This window comes from Magnolia sinica, chromosome 10 (assembly GCF_029962835.1).
Source record: "Magnolia sinica isolate HGM2019 chromosome 10, MsV1, whole genome shotgun sequence".
Lineage (NCBI taxonomy): Eukaryota > Viridiplantae > Streptophyta > Magnoliopsida > Magnoliales > Magnoliaceae > Magnolia > Magnolia sinica.
In genome coordinates this window covers 19,521,908-19,544,815 of record NC_080582.1, presented here as the reverse complement: position 1 = coordinate 19,544,815, position 22,908 = coordinate 19,521,908, and the positions used below count along the sequence as shown (strand labels likewise).

The window sequence follows — 22,908 nt, the reverse complement described above, 5'->3', positions numbered from 1 at the left end:
CGACCTGATGAGATCGCTCAAAAATATTAACTAAATTACAGTGATACGTCAATATCAGCCTCTCCAATGGACCCTGATATTATAGCACGTGCGAAATTTTATCACATGTTCCAATTTAGCACGTGTACCGCGACTCGCTTCTTCAACATTTACTCGCGCGATGTTCTGAGAATTTCCACAAACAGGAAAAAAGCACCGTCAGCTGTTCCTTTTCTTCTCCATTTCTGCTCTCCTTCTCTCGTATATGACACTAAAACCCTCCTTTCTCACCAAATTCTTCCAGAACTCTCTCTCTCTCTCTCTCTCTCTCTCTCTCTCTCTCTCTATCACCCTGCGATTTGTAGGGTTTTTTTCCTCTATCATTCCATTTCCGATCGGAAAATCCTCTTTATGCTCTGATCGAATCTAAAACCCTGTCATCCATGGCGGACGAAATATCCGCCCTCCTTCAATCCCTCCGCGACGAAAAGTCTCTTCGGTCCGACTCCCTCAAACCATCCCTCCACACCTTCTACTCCATCCTCGATCAAGGACTCCAGCATATCGAGGACGGAATGCTAGGGCTAGATACCTGGAACCAGCATCAGATCGAAGCCGTCGTCTTGGTCGCGAGATCGATCGTCTCGGCCGCCCGCTCCCTTTCAGGTATCAAATTTTCCTCTTCTATTATATAAAAAAGAGTAGAAGGGCTTTTGGATTGACATACTGAACTTCCGATGCCTGTGAATGCAGTTGAGCATGCGGAGCTGATAGTCGTTGCGATTGTCAAGCAGACGTTGGAGTTTTGCACTTCCTATTTGGAGAGATCCGTGCCTGGTGGCAGCGATGATTTGAATTTACAGGTTTTTATTTACTGCAATTGATTATGGTTTTAGTTTAGCCGTGTTTGGGTGCACAATTGGATTGAATCTCAATAGTTCAGTTTAATGAAGTGGATGTGAAAAACTAGCTGTTTGGTTGCAATGCTGAAATGGATTGAGATGAATATTTTGATGAAGTGGAAATGCGCCAGTCATAATTTTGTTAGCATTGATATATTGAGTGCCTTTGATACAAATTGCAATTATGTTCCTTTGTAGTAGCCGGACTTAAATTTTTTTTTGTCCGTTACTTCCCCACAATGAATGCCAGGAAACATTGTTAATTTATTGTCGTTTCATTGTGATTAAACTGTATATTCACAGTTCAATTCAGATCTGCGTCTGGATGCAGCTTGAATATGTTTCATAGTTTTTATAATTGCAGTTGGAAAAATGAGATTGTTATGTTTCATTCCAACATCTTCTGATGCCACCCATCCTAGAGGGGCTGAACTAGTTGATGAGACACCACCTAAGTTCAACTTGCACATTCCCAATGGCGGGCATTCCAACTCACCACTCATTAAAGTAGTGATTCTGATGCAACCAAATGGCGACATAAACTTGGTGATCTAAGTTCTGATCAATCCAACCATTCAGAATGCCTTGATTGATAATCTGGACCAAATCATGGATCTGGTGATCAACTGGATGGGATAAATGGTCTACCTAAATTATGAGGCCCATGGGATTAATCATATGGTCGTCAATGCATAGGTTGTATTTATGTAATTCGTCTTTAGGATGAGATTTGAGTCATGATTTAGTTAATCTCTTTTGTATTTTCGTTACTTTCTTGGTGAGCCACTTTTGGGGCACCAAACAATGTCCAAATGTCATGAAATTGGTTCCATTTGATAGCTTATTGAGTAAGCTTTCAAACGAGCCCAAGATCATGCAATTCTGGGGTTGTGTGGGTGAGATATGGCCCATTTACACAAGGCCAATATGGTAGATACGGGATTTAGGGGTACTTTTGGTCATTTTCTATTATTAGGGCTTCTCTTTTTGGTTTTAAAAACCTATATAAGGCTATGTTATGGAGGTGTAATACATTGTTATTATAATTGTGGAATAAGTATTCAGTTTTTTTTTTTTTTTTGGTTCTATATGCTAGAAGATTTGGAGAGGGGATTTACCATAGTCTTTAGCATTCGGCTAGAGGATTGTCGGGTTCTTTCCTACAATATCTTTCTTTTTTTCTTTGAAATGCATCAAAGAATGAAATGGATTAGAACAAGTTGTTGTGCGACCATTTTCACAACCTCTTGTTCTCCAAGCCTCTAGAAGTAGACGTTTCTTATAAAAATGATGAAAGGCTTTCAAAATCAACATCTCTTTCCAAATTTCTTCGGAAAATAATATTCAATGTTAGTCAAATGCTATTAAAATAAAAAAGAAAAGAAAAACTATATTACTGAACACCTCATATCACTCCCTCACCTAAACCACCTTTCCACTCACTCTATGGTCGTGAGGCTAAGAAGATGCAAAAGACTTTCCCAGCCAAATATCCTCCTGAAACTTCATGCTCCCGCCATCACCTACTCGAAATAATTTCCTCTCAAAAGTTTTCCCCATGTTAATAGTATCATCCAGCTTACAAATATATTTTCTAGGCCTGTTTGGATACAAGGAATCTATGGCGTGTACGTGGATAACTATAATGAACTTGATTGCATTTTCCATCACTATCCGACAGTGGATTCCAAAAACAGTGGTATGCCGAATTCCAAAAAACAATGGTCTTGCTTGCATGGCAAGTGGAAATCCCATTTCTCTGTAGACAATGGTTACATTGTATCTTGCACCAAGTGTGGATAAGTCTAATGATTATTACATGGAACCCAAGGTTTCCTTTGCAAACCAAAAAACTGTAAATGTTAGGTCAAGGAAATATTGATTGTTTTTCCATGGATTCCTTATATTTAGATAGGCTTGTACATTGAAATCCCATGGGAACACCCACCCTCCTCTCTAAACCAAGCGTTATTAGTTCTTTATCATTATTCTTATTTATCTGTCATTTTTTCCTTGGCAATGCCTTAGGCTCATGCTCAAGACTCCACCATTTCAAAAGCAAAGCTTAATTCTTTCCCTTGCCACCATGAATCCCGTTGAATTTTCCATATATATTTCTCCACCGCATCAAATTTTTTGAATAAGTAAAGATATTTACATTGGAGATTCAAAATGTATAGTTTTGAGTGTGATGTGGCCCTTACTAGCAAAGCAGCTATAGTTTCAAGAAGCCAATTACTTCTCAATGTTTTTAGTAATCTACTCCAAGTGGAAAATAAATAAGAAAGTGGCTTGTATTGACTTGTGTTTTAAATAGTGAATAGCATGCAATGTAGCGTTCACCCCTCTGAAGTGTGAGGCAGAAGGTACATAGTGTGTAGCATAAGCTACAAACTAGTTCTAGTTTTTTAATTAAGGTTGCACGTGGTGCACCAAATATCTTGGAATTAGACCAATTAATAATGAAATTTCATGATATTGAGTGTAAACAAATAGATCCTAAAATAATAGGAAAAATAGGGCAAAGAGGAAAAATAGGGCAAAGATTTAAGTATAAAGATATAGAAATAGCAACAGAACTGATTTTGTAATGTTTCTTAGATTATTTTACTAAAATAATTGAAAAGTGAAAACATTAACTAATTTGCATTGAAAATAAAAAATGTAACAAATCATTGAAAACATTAATTTGTTTTAATGTTTAGTGAAAAATAATTTATAGTGTAAGCTATATAGTGTGTAGCATATGCTAATTAGTGTGTGACATAGGCTACATGTGACTTGAGCTATTTTCATGAGTTAACATTGTGCGAAGGCTAAGCTACACTATGTAGCGCAAGCTACTTAAAACATCGCTAGTGACTTTACAACCACTTAATGGTGCAAGATGCTCCTGATCCCCTACATTTGTCTCAAGACCCACCAAAGTGCTCTTCCCAATATATATATATATATATATATATATATATTCATTCTAACTTCTAAGGCAAACATAATGGCCTGAATTTTGTAGAAAATCACGTGCTAAACAACCGTAAATCAACAATAAAAGTGTATATATATATATATATAGAGAGAGAGAGAGAGAGAGAGAGAGCAGTGGTCTCCTACTATCTAAGTAAGCCGGCCTTAGTGCGCACTAAGGCCGGCTTACTTAGATAGTAGGTTGAGGGTGGACCCCACTGTGATTCGTTTGTGACATCCATTCCAACCATTATCTGCCTTGTTAAAATTCATGCATGGGAATGAAAAATTTATATGTATGTACTATTGATGTGACCACACCACATGAAAATGTAGTTATTGAACGCCCACCCTTAAAAGAATTTTAGGGGCTACAAAAGTTTTAGAATAAGCTGATATCTGTGTTTCCCTTCATCCAAGTCTGTATGACAGAATCAACAAGTTGGATATCAAATAAACATTATAGTGGACCCTAGGAAGTTTTTAATGGTCAACGTTTAATCACCGTTGTTTTCTGAGGTGTGGTCCACCTTAGATTAGATCTACCTCATTTTTTGAGCTCATGTCATAAAATGAGCTAGGAAAGTGGATGGACTTGCATAAAACACATGGATCATTGTTGTGGCCACGAGCACAACCAATAACAAGGTCGGTATTGGCGAAATCGGATTGCGTACTGAGTTACTCAAATTTTACTGAGTAAACTCATTTGGGACCACCTTGAACGTATGTGGTCTATCCATGCCGTCCATCCGTTTTTTCATCCAATTTAAAGGGTTGAACCCAAAATTGAAGCATATCCAAAGATGAAGTGGATCACATTATAGGAAACAGTGGGGATAATGATTTCCACCGTTGAAACCTTTCTAGGCCCTACAGTGATGCTTATTTGTCATCCAACCTGATCGTAAGATCTTAAAGACATGGATGGAGGGAAATAAAACAATTATAAGCTTGATCCAAAACTTCTGTAGCCCCTAAGAAATTTTTAATGGTAGACGTTCACATGCGTAACGGAATCCACGTCCTGCTAGTCCTACCATCCTATGCCAATAGGATGTGTTGGGGATGCCCACCTCGACGTGTATGTGAAATCCACTCCAGCCATGAGGTGGGTGATAAAAAATTATCAGTAGGGATCAAACATTAGCATGATCCGTAATTAGGTAGGGCACATTAATGGAAATAGTGTGGGAGGATGCTTACCATCCAAATTAATTCACTTGTTGTAGCCCACATAAATTATATATGTGCCTAATTTTTTATAACCATGCATGAATATTCATGAGACAGGCAATGGTTGGAGTGGATTCGTGGGCCCTTAAAAAATTCAACGGTAAGTATTCCCTTCTCCCACTTTTTCCTTTAGTGTTGCCCACCTAAATCATGAGTCTAACTGGGTTTTGAATTATGTGGCTAAATTTTCATCACAGACCTTGTGGTCACAGTGGATTTCACAAAATTATTGTGGTGGGGCCCACCCCTAGCCTACAAGCTAGTAAGCTGGCCTCAATGTGCATGAAGTCTCTTACGACTTATATGAATGCGTTAGTGCGTACGAAATCTCATGCGGTACGATTCGCAGGAGACTAGTGCTCTATATATATATATTCTAAGGCAAACATAATGGCCTGAATTTTGTAGAAAATCACGTGTTAAACAACCATAAATCAACAATAAAAGTCAACTAGAAATTTAATAAACTCATCTATCATATTCTCTTTCCAAAGAGAGGGAGCAAGGTAACGAGAAGCACGAGGATTTTTTTTTTTTTTTTTTTTGAATGGATCTCAAAAATGCACATATTGATTTTGCCATTTCGAATGCATCCTTCACGTGGACCAATAATCAATCTAGTTTGGTGATGTCATGAATTGATAGTTTTCTCATTTTGGTGGAGTGTGAGGCCTTGTATCTTGAAGTCTTGCAAGTGGTGGGCCTTATCTATACCTGGTCATAACCATATTATCTTATCCTCTATGATGAGCTAGTGGAGTCTTGTTCCTTCTAGTTTGGTCTCATTGGTTGGGTGGTCCGACTTTGCTTTATAAGGCCAGGGCTTGGGCCCCTAAACTTGGCCTGAGGGCTGGGGTTGAAATCTAGGCCCATGTCTGGGCTGGGCCGTGCCTTGGGCAATGATGAATGCCCTGCCTGGCCCAGCCCAGCCCATTGGTCTGGTCTAATCATTAAGAGTTTAAAGATACTTGTGAGCATCTTCCATTCACCATACATGTGGCACTCATTGGTTCTGGGCCATTTTCCAACATCCAAATGGCTTATAAGATAGGACTCGCCATAGATGAAGGATCAGGGTATCCCAAATCGGTTACGTATGATAGGACTCGCCATAGATGAAGGATCAGGGTATCCCAAATCGGTTATTTTTCGGCGGTAACGGCTGATACGTAACGGTAATGGCATCAACCGTTACGCGATTCAGGTACCCCGTTTTTTGGGTTCGTAACGGCCGTTACGGTACCGTAACAAACGTTACGGTCTATAACTCTAAAAAAAAATGAAAAAAAACATACTTTTTTTTTTCCATTTTCTTCTTCTTCTTCTTATCATGGGGCTGCGGCGCCTTCTTCTCTCTCTCTCTCTCTCTCTCTCTCTCTCTCGGTTCGGTCCCCTCTCTCTTCTTTCCCTCTTTTCTTTTTCCAGAAAAAAATGAATGGAACAGCCACACAGTTTTCTTTCTTTCTTTCTTTTTTTTAAAAAATTTATTTATTTATTTATTTATAATCTGCAATGCACGCTGCATAGTGCACACTCACTATTTTATTACGTGGGGTGGGGCCCACCTTGATTTATGTGTGGTAAATCCATGCCATCCATAATTTTTGAAGTTCATTTTAAAGCATGATCCTTGAAATGAAGGGATCAAAATCTCAATTGGACCACACAGTTGGGATTGAATGCCCACCGTTAAAATCTTCTTAAGGCCCATTTTGTGATCCACCTAAGATTTGGATCAGCCTCATTTTTTGGTCCATGCCCTGAAATAAGTGGGCAAAAAGCATGGACCACATGGATATACAACAAATGCATTGAGGTGGGCCCCACTTTTAAAGGCATGCTCACTAGTGGTCCACTGAAGATTTAAATCTACCTGAATTTTTGGACCATGCCTTAAAATGAGTTGGCAAAATGGATTTGACGGCATGGATATACAAATATATCGAGGTGGCCCACCTGGCCCACTAGTGGTCCACCTAAGATCTGGATTTACCTATTTTTTTTCCAATACCCTTAAATGAGTTGACAAAACGGATGGATGACATGTATATATAATACATAATCGCGTGAACCCCACGTACATGGCCCTAAAAATTTATACATGAGGTATATATCAACTCAAAATTAATCAATTAAATTTTGGGACCATTGTTTCTAAGTCACAATCCCAAAATTAAATTGTTTGAACAATTTTCACTATTAGTTTGCAGACACTTGTTTTTTGAAATAGGACCATTTGATATTTTTCATTTTTCATTGTCCAATAAATGTCCACCAATCGATTAGTGGGATAAGTGCCAATAGATTGCTTTAATTTGAGGCTAGTTTAGGGCATCAAACGGTCCACTAATCAGCTCCGAATTGACAATACTATTTACCCCAATTTAATTTATTTTTTTAAAAAAAAAGATCTATTGAGGAAAATGATATCAAATTGTTAGGTATATGAATTACATAATAGGATAACAAAAGTCCCTAAATCTATATATTGAATTGAAATATATGTGAGTCACGAAGTATGCAATGTACTAGCACAATATATAAAAGGAAAACTTGAAAATATAAGATGTTTTGGTATTACATTCATTATAGTGTATATATATATATATATATATTATAGTTAGAAAACTAAATATAAAAGGTTTGCAGTTAATTCCAGGTTTTCAGGTTCATAAATCGATCAGACAGCCCGATATAGCATTCTCACCAAAGAGTGGACCGTTACACCACCATAAACATGTTCCAAATTATAAATGAATGCATATTTGGAATACTTAGAATATTCCGGATTTAATCCATATTTTTTCATATTTTTTTGGCCAAAAAAAATGCACCGTTACGAGCAGTTATGCCCCCGTATCCGTATCCGTATCGGTGGGCACCGTTACGCCAACCGATACTGATACGGAATACCTTGTGAAGGATACCCAAAAGGAAAAGAAAAAGAAAAAAAATTGATTGGACGTTTGACATTTTAATATTTTTTGTGGGAGTAGCCCATGTAGGTTGGGGCCAGGGTTTAGGAGCTAGGGCCAGGAAGCTCAGCCCTAGCCCAGTCCATTGCTGCCCCTACACGTGGTTGGAAGTTGAAGGTTTTGCACAAAGGGCGAAGAGTGGTGGGAAGAATTTCATGCCGAAGGGAAAGATGCTTGAATGCTTATACTTATGCTGAATCCAGGTCCATTGCCACCTCTATATGTGGTTGGAAGTGGAAAGGTTTTGCACAAAGGGTGTAGAGTGGTGGGAAGAATTCCAGGCCAAAGGGAAAGCTGGTTGAATGACTATGCAGAAGCTCAGATTCCTCAAAGAAAACCCGAAGGAATGAAACAAAAATACTTTGGGAAATTGGAAGTCATGTTTGCAATTTCTCAATGAAATCCAAGAGACTGACATGAGGAAGGGGCGATCTGATTATTGCAGCTACTGCCACTGGTATTTCATTTCTTGGCTTCCCATAATTGTAGTTAATCCACTCCCTGGATGCAATCCTCCTGCTAAGTTCATCTCATGAGTGTATCTCCAGGACTCTCATCCACCCGTGAACTTCTTCATTAGGGTGCTTATCAAAATTTATAATGCAATCTGGTTATTGAATGAATGAGAAGTTCCATATTTGAATCACATTAAAGTACAATAGTATTTGAGTAGCGAATAAATAACTTACTAATATCAGTCTTCAACTGATTACAAGAACTTGAATTACAACTTCCTAAAGCTCAGAAAGGTGTAAAACAACCCCAATTTAAATATCCTATAGAGACATTTTAAAATCCGTATCAAATCATCAATGAGATTTTCTAACTATTAGATTGAATCCATATCAATCAACTCTATCCAAACAGCAACAAAATGAATTTGTAGAAGTTTTGCTAAAATGTAATGGCCTAAAAATAGATTATGGAAATTCAAAGAATTGATCCCCAAGATATTCAAAGAATCAGCACAATCTTTAACTAGAATAGTAGTTGACCTTGACATTTAGACCAAAAATATGAGGAAACAACCTACAACTACAACACGTTGGGCCTTGTGGTGGACGTGAGGTTTGCATCATTTTGCGTGGGTTAGAAAGAATTTGACTTAGATGAGTTAGATTGTTTTAGGAAATATTAGGGAACTAGTATAAAATTTAGGCTTTGGTGCTAAATGTGGTCTATGACTGGTGGAACAAGAGGTATTTAGGTGGTGGGAGTAAGAAAAAAACTGGCAAGATTAAGAAAGAAGGCCAACGGGCCAAAGTCATACGGCCTCAAATTGTTTTCGGAGTCTTAGCTTAGACTTATAATAATGCGGGGGCATTTTCACACGGGGCTCAAGTGGGGTGACTTGTGGGATGTGGGGGCACACTCGGGGTGGGCTGCTTGCAGAACCCATGTGATTTAGGGCCCGTGTGAGGCGGAATCCATGGATTTGGGGCCCACGAGAAGGGTTCAGCCGAGAACTAACTCATGGATGTGGGGGCCAGGCTCTGAGATAAAGGGATTAATTCGCTATGCTTTATCAGTTTAAGCTTTTAGAGCAAGTGGTTAATTGTCCTGCATCAAATTGGTATCAAAGCGGGAGGTGTCTTGTTCGAGACTCCTCATCGGAGGTGATTAATGTAGTGGCATTTTCACACCGGGCTCAAGCGGGGTGGCTTGTGGGATGCGGGGGCACATTCGGGGTGAGCAGCCCGCGGAACCCATGTGATTTGGGGCTTGTGTGAGGCAGAACCCATGGATTTGGGGCCCACGAGGAGGGTTCGGCTGAGAACTTAATCCATGGATGTGGGGCCTGGGCTATGAGATAAATGGATTAATTCGCCATGCTCTATCAGTTCGCTCTTTTAGACCAAGTGGTTAATTGTTTTGCATCATATAATTCAAGATTGGAGTCTTTGGAGTCTTAGCTTAGACCTATAATTCAAGATTGGAGTCAAACCAATTAATTAGAGAAGTTTCATCTCTAAATGGGGTTGGAGTCATGATGTAGGCCTAAGGCCCACCATGGGGCCCTACATGTGCTGAATTTTGGGCTGTTTGTTGCTAGTTTTGGGCTGAATGTCAAAGATGACAATTACTATTTTGGAAGATAGGGGGACTGATTTGGAAAATTTGGTTGTTAATTCTTTGAAGATTTTTGGGATTATTTGTTAGATGTGTTTTTATTATTCTTAGGCCATTACCATAGGGCCACATCTTTGTAGGTGAGTTTTTTTGTTATCTTAGATTGATTAGATTGATTTGAAATTAATCTAATAGTTGGGGGGTCTCAATTAAAGATTTATTAGGATTTAGGGTGTCTTTTTGGTCGATAAGGATTAAAGGCCATTTGGACACACCCTAAAACTCCTGTTTGAGGAACAAACCATTGTTTCATAATAAAAAAGTAGGTTTCGTTGTGCCTTTGGATGCACTTTTGCAGTCACCTTTTTAACCCACTTGAAATAGGCACTAAAATGCTGACTTGCCAAAAACCAATAGAGCCAATCCAATTGGTTTGTAGTGAGAAGAAGAACGAGCAGATAACTTCCTAAAGTATAAATGGGAATGCTAAGGTGACTCATGCGAGGAGTGATTGATGAGATGATCTCCCCACACGTGCCGTGTAGATGTGTTAGGGAATCGGTACCATGTAGACTAAAGACCTCGCCATGAAGACCACCCTTCTTTAAAATAAGGTTGATCTGCTTGCTAGGTGGGCCACACCTGTATGTTGAGTACAATGTTTTCAAATGCGATCGGCCGATCGCATATTCGCACATGTGATCGCACATGCGAATATTCATATGCAGATCGCATGTCATGGCATATGCGATCGTAGTGCATATGCAAAAATGTGCGATGATTTGTGATCGCATATGTGATGTATGCGATCGCATATTTGCCAACGGTCAGAAATCTGATCTTTGACACATTTTTTTTTTTTTGGGAGGGATTATGAGTAGATTTTATTGAAAACAGCTTGCCAAAGACAAGACAAAATACAACCAACAAAAAGGTTTACACTTCCAACAGAGAACATACTACATTAAGATCTTCCTGAAGATGCCTGATAGCCCATTCGACTACGACTCTTTTCACCCTCCTCACGAACTGATAAGGAGATTTGCACTGGTTATTAAAACACGAGCATTGTGTTTGGATCAAAGATTCCACATACCAACCATAAGGAGCAACTGCTACACAACTAACCTTTCTTTCACCATAAGAACGCCACCCCAAGCCCACAAGAGTTGCAAAACTGATTGGGGCATGGACCAATTGATCTCGAATAACTTGAAAATATGGTTCCACAGCTGGCTAGTGAAAGGGCAATGGATGAGAAGATGATCTACGAATTCCGCACTGCTCATACATTGAAGACAAATGTTCAGAAGTATCAAATCCCTCTTTTGAAGATTATCTAACGACAAGATCCGCTTCCTACCCGCCAACCAAGTGATCGTTGGCGCATTAATTTTTTTCTTCAAAAAATAAACTTTTGCCTATAAAAAGGCACCCAAACCTCCTTCGTTTGCAACATTATCACTCCACCTCTCTCTGTCTCTCTGTCTCTCTCTCTCTCTCTCTCTCACTCCTTACATTCTTACTTCCAAGTTCCAAGTGCCATTATAATCTCTCTCTTACATAGTTCTTAGTTCCAACCAAGTTCCTACTTCTCTACAAGATTAAAGCAAGAAGATCAATCAAGAATAGAAGTTTCTCTCTCTCTCGGAAGATCAAGATTCAAGCTTCAAGCAAGATTCATGATTTAAGCACTTTCTATCCTACATTTCTTTCTCTCTTACATCCTAAATCCTAATCCTATTTTTTCTTCTTCTTCATTCAGTCATTCCTATCTACATCTCTTCGTTTGTTCATTCTACATCTCTTCATTCATTCTTATCTAGATTCTAGACTATTAGTATTATTTTGTAACTTGAAAGTAGTGTTAGTGTATTGCTTAAAAAAAAGAGTAGTGTTAGTGTGTAAATAATAAACATTAAGATGTAACTTCAAAAGTTATATTTGTTCAATAAATAGCTTATTGATTGTTTTGTTAACTATATTGTTGAATGTTGATGTACTTCATTCATTTTTTAATTGATTTTATTTCTCACAATCTAATTTTATAGATGTCAAATTACTATATTAGTTATCATATAACTTAGGGAAGTTTCCCCTAAGTTCTTATATATATATATATATATAAATTTCCCCTTATTTTTCATTATTTATTTTTTTTTTCAAAAGAGAAAAAAAATATGCGGCCGCATATGTGGTTGTGCGATTGCATATGCGGTTGCATATGTGAGGTGCTAATGTCATTGGAGCTGGCTGCCAGTGCTATCGAGGGTGTCGGATCTGACAATCAGTGCTGCTGGGGGCGCTGGAAATGGTCCCCAGTGGTGCTACCTCAGCCGGATTTGCAAGAAATGTTCTCTAGTAGTGCTGCCATCACTAGATCTGGCTGCCGGTGCGGTTGAGGGTGCTGGATTTGACAGCTGGTGCTGCCGGGAGTGCCGAAAATGGCCCGTGGTTATGCTACCGCTGCTAGATCTCCACTGGAAGGCTCTCTAATGCTTTGATGGAAGGAAAAAAAAAATCATTTCTGGAGAGATCAATTAGATTTTCATGGGGTAAATGTTCTTTGTATTAGAAGAGAGGAGGGGTGTAGTTATTCAAAAGGGTTATGTAATTGCTGTTATCAGTGTTCGAAATATCGGAATCGCAACATGTATCGCACCCTTGGGATACAAATATGTATCGGTTATCGCACGGGATATATCATTTGTATCGCGTAATTTATCTCACTTTTTGGGAAACATGGGGAGACATTGGGAAAATTGTTGAATTTTTCAATGAAATTTCAGGGATTATTAAAAAAGATCTTAATACACACTTTTAAATCATAAAATCTCAAAAAAGAAGTATACATAATAGGTTTCCTTTGTAAAGGGTCCTAAGCTATGCACTGGTAGTATCCTAAGCTATGAGCTGTCAGTAGGTAACCCGTATCCAACGGAATTCTATTTGCCATCCAACAAACTATTTAATAGAGATTGGTGGATTCCTAATTGTAGGGCCCACTTTGATGTATGTGTATTACATCCACATTGTCCATACATTTTTGTGGCTCATTTTAGGGCTTGATTCCAAAAATGAAGCAAGTCCATGGTCTTAGGTAGACCATACCACAGGAAACAATTGTGATTGAATCCTCACCATTAAAAACTTCATGGGGGCAACAAAATGTTTATTTTCCATCCAAGCTGTTGATAATGTCACAAAGACCTGGATGAAGAGACCACAAAAATATCAGCTTGATCCAAAACTTTTGCGGCCCTTGAGAAGTTTTCAATGATCGATTACCATTGTTTCTTTTATTATGGCCCACTTGAGATTTGGATCTACTTCATTTTTTTGGATCATGCCATACAATGAATTTTCAAAATCAATGGATGGCGTGGATATAAGGAACATATATCAAGGTGGGTCCTACGGTTAGTGATCCCACCCACCTTGGTGAATCGGGGTTCCGCTGAAGTCACGCTCATCTTGGTGGGGGTAGTACCCAATCCACGCACAAAATGGAACATGGAATGTGAGTGAGAGCCTAACTACGAGCCCCATTATGATGTTGATGATGTTTGTGTTGTATCCACACCATCCATTTATTTGGAGAGATCTTTTTAGTGCATGATCCAAATAATGACACTGATCCAGAGCTCAAGTGGACCCGAACACAGAAAACAATGGGGATAGTGATGCCTACCGTTTAAACTTAAAACCATTTCTAGGGGCTCACCATGATATTTATTTGAGATCCAACCTATTCATAAGTTCAACCAGATATGGAAGAAAGGAAAATGAAAATATCAGCTTGATCAAAAACTTCTGTGGCCCCCTGAAGTTTTTAAAGGTAGGAGTTCAATCCCCACTATTTCTTGTTGTGGGGTCTACTTGAGCTTTGGATTTGTCTCAGGACCTAAAATGATCTTTAAAAATGGATGGACGGAATGGATATACAATATATACATGAAGGTGGGCCCCACCGAAGGGCCGTACCAACTTTAGTGCAATTGAGTCACACTAAACCCACTCTTAGGAGCGGATCCGGTGTTACGGGTAATAGCTCAATGGGTGTCATCCTTATTGTAGGGCCCACCTTGATGATATGCTGTGAATCCACTCCGTCCATTCGTTTTTACAGCCTATTTTAGGACTTGGTCCTAAACATTAAGCACATCCAAATCTCAAGTGGACCACACCACGTGAAATAATGATGATTGAATGCTTACAATCAAAAACTTTCCAAGGCCTATTTTAAGGATATCAATAATGCTTATTTATCACCCAACCCATTTATAAGGTCAAACAAAACTCGATGAAAGAAAAATACAAATATTAGCTTGACCCAAAACTGTTTTGGCCTACAAAATTCTTTTAATGGTCATTCACCATTTTTTCCAGTGGTATGGTCCACCTGAGATTTGGATTTGCTAAAGTTTTGGCACAGAGTCCTCGAATGATATGAAAAAGCAGATGGACGACGTGGATTTGAACCACACTCACCAATATGGGCCTCACACGGTAAGGTTAGCACCCAATAAGCTGTTATCCGCGTAACACCTAATCCGCTCCCTAATTTGAGAGAGAGAGAGAGAGAGAGAGAGAGAGAGAGAGAGACTCCTCTTCTCCGTTAAAGGTAGTCCGAAGTCTGCAAACCGAAATCCTTGCCGGAAATCTGTAGTTCCCAACCCAAAATTACTAAAAATCTATCCCAAAATTCCACTTTTTTTTTTTTTTTTTTTTTTTCAAATCCTAACTCGAATCCCTGTAATTCCCGGCGAAAATTTGGTTTCCTTCCAAAACAATTATCCTCAAAGAAAAAAAGGGGGATTAGGGTTTTTCTTACCGTGGCCCACCAAATCTATTCGAAAGGGACTCCAATGTAAGAGAATGTTTTTCGATATTTTTTTTGGAATTTCTGGATGGGAAGACGGAATTTCTAATATCGTGCGATGTATCGTCAATATCAGCCATATTTGACGATATTATGCGATATCTTGTGATATATCTCACGATACAAAGAATTCCGGGATTTTCTTGTAATTTCTGAGGGCTTCTGAGGGGTTTCGTATCGCTGGCTCGCGATAACGATAATATCAGCCGATAGTATCGATATTGTGAACATTGGCTGTTACTAAAAAAATGGCTTGTTAGCTTCAAAAGAAAAAGGAGCTGCATCGGATGGTAATACTGTTATGGAGCAACCCCTAATTGTTGTTACTAAAAAAATGGCTCATTAGCTTCAAAAGAAAAAGAAAGGAGCTGCATCGGATGGTAATACTGTTATGGAACAGCCTCCCCAGTATGTTGTCCTGCATTTGCATGTGCACACAAGACTGTTCCAAGATGTTCTCAGGTATTACTATTGCAATCGGATGTTCCAAGATGTTAAGAAAACATGTTGATGATATTGCAGTACCTTGTAATTGAAATATCTTGGCTCTCCATATGCCACCTAGAGTATCTGTAGTAAAAGTATAAGCACAAGTTTTAATTGCAATGTATTTTTGTAATTCTTTTCTTTATGTGGACACTGTTTAGGATAATATTTATCATGTTGCATTTATCTCTGAAGTCCTGAAGAGGCAGTTTTTAATCTTCTTTTTACTTTACAGAATGACGTTGTTCAACTATTGGAAATAGCATCAGTTGATGGAGTGGATAAAGAATTCGATGTATCACATCCACTAAACACAATTGTAGGCTCTTTGCCAGCTGTGCCCATTAAATCAGCAGTTAATTTGGACAAGAACATGAAATGCAATCTGCAAGGTAACACCAAACATTGTTTGAGCTTGGCTCATCTTTATTTTTTCAGCATTTTCCTTTGAAACTAACTGCTAGTTTTGCATGACTGATTGGTGAAGGGATCAATTGCTCGAAGGAACCAAAGGCAGTGGACAGGGTTCTAATAACCTTAGCCTCTGAGAGTCTGCAACCAGATATTCAGGTTACCCGGTTTACTGAACTTGAGTTTCGCAAGGATTTAAATAGCATGATGGCTCTTGCACAACATTGGGCAGTGGTTCATTTGAGATGTATACCCCGCCTCCTTGCGCTCTGTACAGAATTGGTCCACCCACCGCAGTTGTCTGAAGAGCAGACGGAGAATCCTCATTTTTGCTCAAGATTATCCTTGAGTTTAAGGATCTTAAGGTTACTTGGAAGTCTTACAAAGGACATGCCTTATGTTGCATATGATTCTGAGCTGTTACATGCAGTCGCATGCTATGCTGATAGGATGCCTAACTTGTTCAGACTCAGGTTTGAGTTTGTTATCTATGACTCTGCTGCAGCTGAAGTTGGATTTGAGAGCCTCTTATTGTCACTGTTGGAAGAGTTTCTTCAGTTTGTCCAAGTTGTGATCTGTGATGGAAACATCTTTCAGAATATCCAGACATGCATTACTGCTTCTATACTCGACATTTTGGATGCTGAGGTGTGGAGGTATGACAAATCCAGTGCTACCATAAAGCCTCCGGTGGTTTACTTTCCTCAAATTGTTACATATCTGTTAAAGCTTGTCGGAAATGTAAAAAATTGGACAAGTCAGATTCTTAATTGGAAGAATTTGGACATAGATCCTTGTGTTGGTGGGTCTGATCCCGAGGTTAATGCTCCTTCATGCCATATTCGTTCAGAGAAGGTTTCTTTGCTGAAGAAGTACACAAGTGAGGAGAACTTTAAAATGTTGTTCCCAGCATCAAATCAATGGGTGGATAATTTAATACATCTTGTTTTTTTCCTTCACTCAGAAGGAGTAAAGTTGAGGCCAAAAGTTGATAGATCACGTCCAAGTTGTGCAAAAACTAATGTTGCATCAGACATAGACAGTGTAGTTAGCCATGAAGATGAAGCCCTTTTTGGCAACCTTTTTTCTGAAGCAGGTCGTGCTGTGGGGATCGCAGATGGGCATGAACAACCTTCTGGTGCAGTTAATAGTACCTCTACATGTTGCAACATGCCTATTCAGGTGGCAACTGAACTGCTTAGCTTTCTAAAAGTGCACATCTTTTCTCCTGAATGGCATTCAGCGGTCTATGAGGATGCCTGCAAAAAGCTAACCAAGAGCCATATCGATGTGTTACTCTCGGTACTTCTTTGTGAAGCTTGTTTATCTGATGAAAGGGTCTCCGAGAGTGGTGCAGTTCTGTCCTCCCCGAGGAAACTTGGGCATATTAATGAGGTCTGCTTTGAACTGCTACACAGTATTCTTGTGCACCATGTTTTGTCTGATTCTCTTGAAGAACACCTTGTTGAACAAGTCCTGAAGGTTGAGAATGGCATCTTTATCTACAATGATCATACCCTTTCTCTGTTAGCTCATGCTCTTATTTGCAAGATGGGTTTGGCTGGTAGCCATATAAGAACCAAAATTTATGAGGGATTCATTCATTTTATCCTTGAGAAGGCAAAGAATGCCTGTTCAAAATATCCCAGCCTCAAGGAATTTCTTGTGACTCTTCCTAGGATCTTCCACATAGAAATTCTTCTTATGGCATTCCATTCATCTACCGAGGCTGAAAAGACTACTTTGGCAAACCTCTTGTTTTCTTCACTCAAAGCAATCGATGCTCCTCCTGCTGCATGTAACAGCATGGTTCTGTCGTGCTGGTCATTACTAGTTTCGAGGTTGGTTTTGATACTGCGTCATATGATTTTCTACCCATCTACTTGCCCTTCATGGTTACTCCTTCGTTTGAGGTCCAAGATGAGGGAGTCCCCCTCAAAATCATGCCATTCTCATTCTGGGAATGATCATCTGTCATCATGGGCATGTGTTGCAATAGAGAATGTTATGGGTGAATGGGTGAAAGAACAGCCAGTTGTTACAAGCTTGCTTCTTCAGCTGATTGATAGTTCTATGCTTCCAGCTTCACTGTGTAGAGATGATCAAGCATCCCGATTCTTGGGCCTGCGCTTGGATGATTTGTGTGCTTCCTTTTCATGGGCCCTTGGTTTCTGGAGGGGCAAGAAAGCTGAAGCAGTGGAAGACCTCATGGTTGAAAGATACATCTTTATGCTTTGTTGGGACACCTGTGGCATTACCTTCACATCATCTCATCTGCTCCCTCTGGGCGTTAGCTTGCAGAATGTTGATATATCAAGTACAGAATCTTTCTTCTGCTTCAGCCATGCTCTCTTGAGCAGTAGTGGTGTTGTCTGTCCCGATGCTGATCTCTTAGAAGTCACAGTTAGTGTACTGCAGCAGTTACACTCCATGAATGTGCCACACAAAAATGAAGAACAAGGGTGGGACTTTTTACGGAACGGTGCTTGGCTGTCTTTAGTACTTTCTCTGCTTTATGCAGGTGTTTGGGGGTTTTCTGTGAAGAATTCAATCGCTGGAGTGGAGCCATTCTGGACTGAGCACACCTCTAAGGATAGGGAATTTTTGGCTCTTGCTGAGAGCCTTGTTGCAGCTGTATTTCAGGGTAATAGAGTTGCATGGCTGTTCAAGGTACTGTCATCTTTGTTGATGGTTTACTTGCAGGCTCTTCAAGAAGCTTTTATTTCTACCCTCGATCACAGCAGGGGCAGTGCAGATAAATTTTCTCCTCTGTTGCTTCTTAAACACACGGGATTTAACATATGCACGCAGGATGACCTGCTTGAGAAGTGTGGGTCCAGTTCTTCTATGCTGGAATCTGTCTATGGTCTCTTGCCAAAGTTGGATGAAATACTCACTAAAGATGATTCAGGAACCACAACTCAAGTAATTCTGAGATTTCTGTTGCATGGTTTTCCGTCTCATCCTGGAACGAGCAGTGGGCGTCTTGTTTCTTGCATTCTATCTATATGGGAGATCATTGGCACTCTGCATGGTTTTCTTAAAGTCAAAGATGCCGGAGGGTTGCATGTGGAGATTGAGGTACGCCGCCAGCTTCTTGATTCGGTAATGGCCATTAAATCTGACCGGATCTTTCAATCCATACATGGTAAATGTGAAGCTATTTATGATAAATTGGGCACATCAGAGAAGGACAGGTTAGACTGCAGTTATCTGTTTGTAATTAAGCACATGGAAGGCTTTTTAACAAATGTCTATTCAAGACAGGTAATTGACAGTGTTACCCATGAAATGATAATTGGCAGTGCAGTTGATTTTATTGAGGGCCTCAAGAAAGACCCTTCCAAAGCTGGCATTTTCAAATTTTATCTTGGTGTTGAGGAAGATATATGCGAACAGGACAGGCAGCTTTATGGTCGGCAACGTGGTGATCTGTTGGTTTTCATCAATGCACTGGATAAATGTTACTCCGAATCTGTGAACTTAAAGGTTCTTAACTTCTTTGTTGATATTTTGTCTGGAGAGCTTTGTCCTGGCCTCAAAGAGGAGGTACAACAGAAATTCCTTGGAATGGAATTGCCATGTCTGTCTGAGTGGCTGGCAAAGAGGCTCTTAGGATGCACAACAGAAGCTTCATCTGCAAAAGGAAGTTCTGCTTCGCTCAGAGAATTGACCATGAACTTTGTTTTATGCCTTGTGTCCCCAACATCTGAAATGCAATCAAGAGAACTCAAGGGTCGATTTATTGAAGCATTGCTTGTTTCTCTTGATAGTGCATTTATCGTGTATGATATTCATACAGCTCAGGCATATTTCAATTTTATAGTTCAGCTTTCAAATGGGGAACCTTCAATAAAGCAGCTTATGGAAAGAACAGTGATGCTAATGGAGAAACTGGCCAGTGATAAGAGCCTGCTTCAGGGTCTGAAGTTTCTGTTTGGTTTTCTTGGGGCAATTTTGAGTGCTTGTGGGGCTAATAAGAGTGTCTCGGATAAGCTTTCAGGAAAGCATCTGTCGAGCAATAGTTTTGGGGCAGGGTCTGTTATTTCTAGATCAGTTGGATCCAGGAAAAATTCAGAGACATTGGTTCTTCCTGCTAACCAAGAAAGTGGTTCTACCTCAATTGATTGTGATGCAACATCTGTAGATGATGATGAAGATGATGGTACATCTGATGGGGAGTTGGCTAGCATAGACAAGGATGATGAGGAGGATAGTAGCAGTGAAAAGGCACTTGCCTCCAAAGTTTGTACATTTACATCCAGTGGCAGCAATTTCATGGAACAGCACTGGTATTTTTGTTATACTTGTGATCTAACTGTTTCGAAAGGCTGTTGCTCCGTATGTGCCAAGGTTTGTCACCGAGGTCATCGTGTTGTCTATTCTCGTTCAAGCCGCTTTTTCTGTGACTGTGGGGCAGGTGGTGTCCGAGGAAGCAGTTGTCAGTGCCTGAAGCCTCGAAAGTTTACTGGAGGCAACAGTGCACCTGCCCATGGTACTAGTAATTTTCAGGCTTTCCTGCCCTTTGCAGAAGATGGAGAGCAGCTGCCGGACAGTGATTCTGATCTGGATGATGATGTATATGCTGACGTTGAGAACTCCTTCAAGTTATGTATTCCAAGAGAAGTGCAAGAGGAACTCCCATCCTTACTTGAAGATCTTGATGTGGAGGGTCGGGTGCATGAGCTTTGTAGTGGACTGCTGCCAGCAATAACTAGCAGAAGAGACTCTAACCTTTCAAAAGATAAGAAAGTACTACTGGGTGAAGATAAGATTCTTTCTTACAATGTTGATCTATTGCAATTGAAGAAGCCATACAAGAGTGGATCACTGGACCTGAAGATTAAGGCAGATTATTCAAATGGCAGGGAACTCAAATCTCATCTGACTACAGGTTCTCTGATCAAATCCTTACTCAGCATCAGTATTCGAGGTAAGCTTGCAGCTGGAGAGGGTGACAAAGTTACCATATATGATGTAGACCAGATAATTGGACAGCCCACTGTTGCACCTGTGACGGCAGATAAGACCAATTTTAAGCCTCTCTCCAAGAATGTCGTTCGCTTTGAAATAGTTCATGTTATATTCAACCCTGTTGTAGAAAATTATCTTGCCGTGGCAGGCTATGAAGAATGCCAAGTCCTAACGGTGAATCCTCGTGGAGAAGTGACTGATCGTCTTGCCATTGAACTTGCATTGCAAGGTGCCTATATTCGACGGGTGGACTGGGTTCCAGGTTCTCAGGTTCAACTGATGGTGGTTACTAACAAATTTGTCAAGATTTATGACTTGTCCCAGGATAACATTAGTCCCATGCACTATTTCACATTGCCAGATGATCTGATACTGGATGCAACACTGGTTATAGCTCCTCAAGGAAGGATGTTTCTTCTTGTTCTATCAGAGCTTGGTTGCTTATTCAGGCTAGAATTGTCAATTGAAGGCGATGTTGGGGCAAAGCCATTGAAAGAAATCATCCAGGTGCAGGGAAAAGATATGCAGTCGAAAGGCCTGTCTCTGTATTTTTCTTCAACTTACAGATTACTTTTCTTGTCCTATCAAGATGGCACTACGCTGATTGGACGCTTGGATGCCAATGCTACATCTCTAAGTGAGATATCTGCTGTCTATGAAGATGAGCAAGATGGTAAACTGAGGCCGGCTGGACTGCATCATTGGAAGGAGTTGCTTGCTGGCAGCGGGGCCTTTATTTGTTTTTCAAGCCTGAAATCAAATGCTGTACTTACTGTTTCTTTGGGTTCTCAAGAGGTATTTGCACAGAACGTGCGCAATACAGTAGGTTCAGCTGTGCCGTTGGTTGGAATCACTTCCTACAGGCCTTTATCCAAGGACAAAACTCACTGTCTTGTTTTACACGATGATGGCAGTCTTCAGGTATTCTCACATATTCCCGTGGGGGTTGATGCTGGAGCGAATGTGACTTCAGATCAAGCAAAGAAATTGGGTTCTGGCATTCTTAGCAACAGAGCTTATGCTGGTACAAACCCAGAGTTTCCTCTTGATTTTTTTGAGAAGACAGTTTGCATTACAGCGGATGTGAAGCTGAGTGGTGATGCCATCAGAAACAGTGACTCCGAAGGAACTAAGCAAAGCTTGGCATCAGATGATGGGTATTTAGAGAGTCCCAGCCCTGCAGGTTTCAAGGTATCATTACTTCGAACCTGGCTAAATGGTTTTCCAGTCCACTTGTAATTTGTTTCATACTTCATCTGTTTGCTTTCTCTGTCTTATGTGCATGTAGAATAGACCACATTTGGTCTATCTGCTGTGAGTTTTCTTCTCATTGGCAACATTATCATGAAATATTAACTTGATACAATTATTTGCTCTTGTCAGGTTACTGTATCAAATCCAAATCCTGATATTGTCATGGTTGGTTTCCGTGTACATGTGGGTAATACGTCAGCGAGCCATATTCCTTCTGATATTACCATATTCCAGAGAGTGGTCAAACTGGATGAAGGCATGAGGTCATGGTATGATATTCCTTTTACCATTGCCGAGTCACTTGTTGCCGATGAAGAGTTTACCATCTCTGTCGGTCCAACCTTCAATGGCTCTGCGTTGCCCAGAATAGATTCATTGGAAGTTTACGGTCGAGCTAAGGATGAATTCGGATGGAAAGAGAAAATGGATGCAGTGCTCGATATGGAAGCCCATGGACTTGGTTCTAATTCTGGGATTGCAGGGGCTGGGAAGAAGTGTCGGTCCATGCAAACTGCTCCTGTTCAGGAGCAAGTGGTCGCAGATGGGCTCAAGCTTCTGTCTAGGTTTTATTCATTGTGCAGGTCACAGGCCTGTTCAGAAATCGAGGAAGCAAAAATTGAGCTGAATAAGCTTAAATGCAGGAAGATATTAGAAACAATATTTGAAAGTGACAGGGAACCATTATTGCAGTCTGCTGCTTGTCATGTTCTTCAGGCTGTGTTCCCAAAAAGGGAGATTTACTACCATGTAACATCCTTATGCTTTCATTTTGTAT

At 40.0% G+C, this 22,908-nt stretch overlaps 1 protein-coding gene across 1 annotated transcript in view; it reads left to right on the top strand.

Annotated features, from left to right (window-relative positions):
• Positions 1–278: 278 nt before the first annotated feature.
• Positions 279–22,908, top strand: part of LOC131258126 (auxin transport protein BIG) — a 71,669-nt gene continuing 49,039 nt past the window's right edge. The window contains exons 1-5 of the mRNA XM_058259216.1: positions 279–645; positions 733–842; positions 15,730–15,886; positions 15,982–22,070; positions 22,263–22,880. Of these exons, the coding sequence (XP_058115199.1) occupies positions 423–645; positions 733–842; positions 15,730–15,886; positions 15,982–22,070; positions 22,263–22,880 (7,197 nt within the window). The 5' untranslated portion in view covers positions 279–422. The remainder of the gene's footprint in view (positions 646–732; positions 843–15,729; positions 15,887–15,981; positions 22,071–22,262; positions 22,881–22,908) is intronic.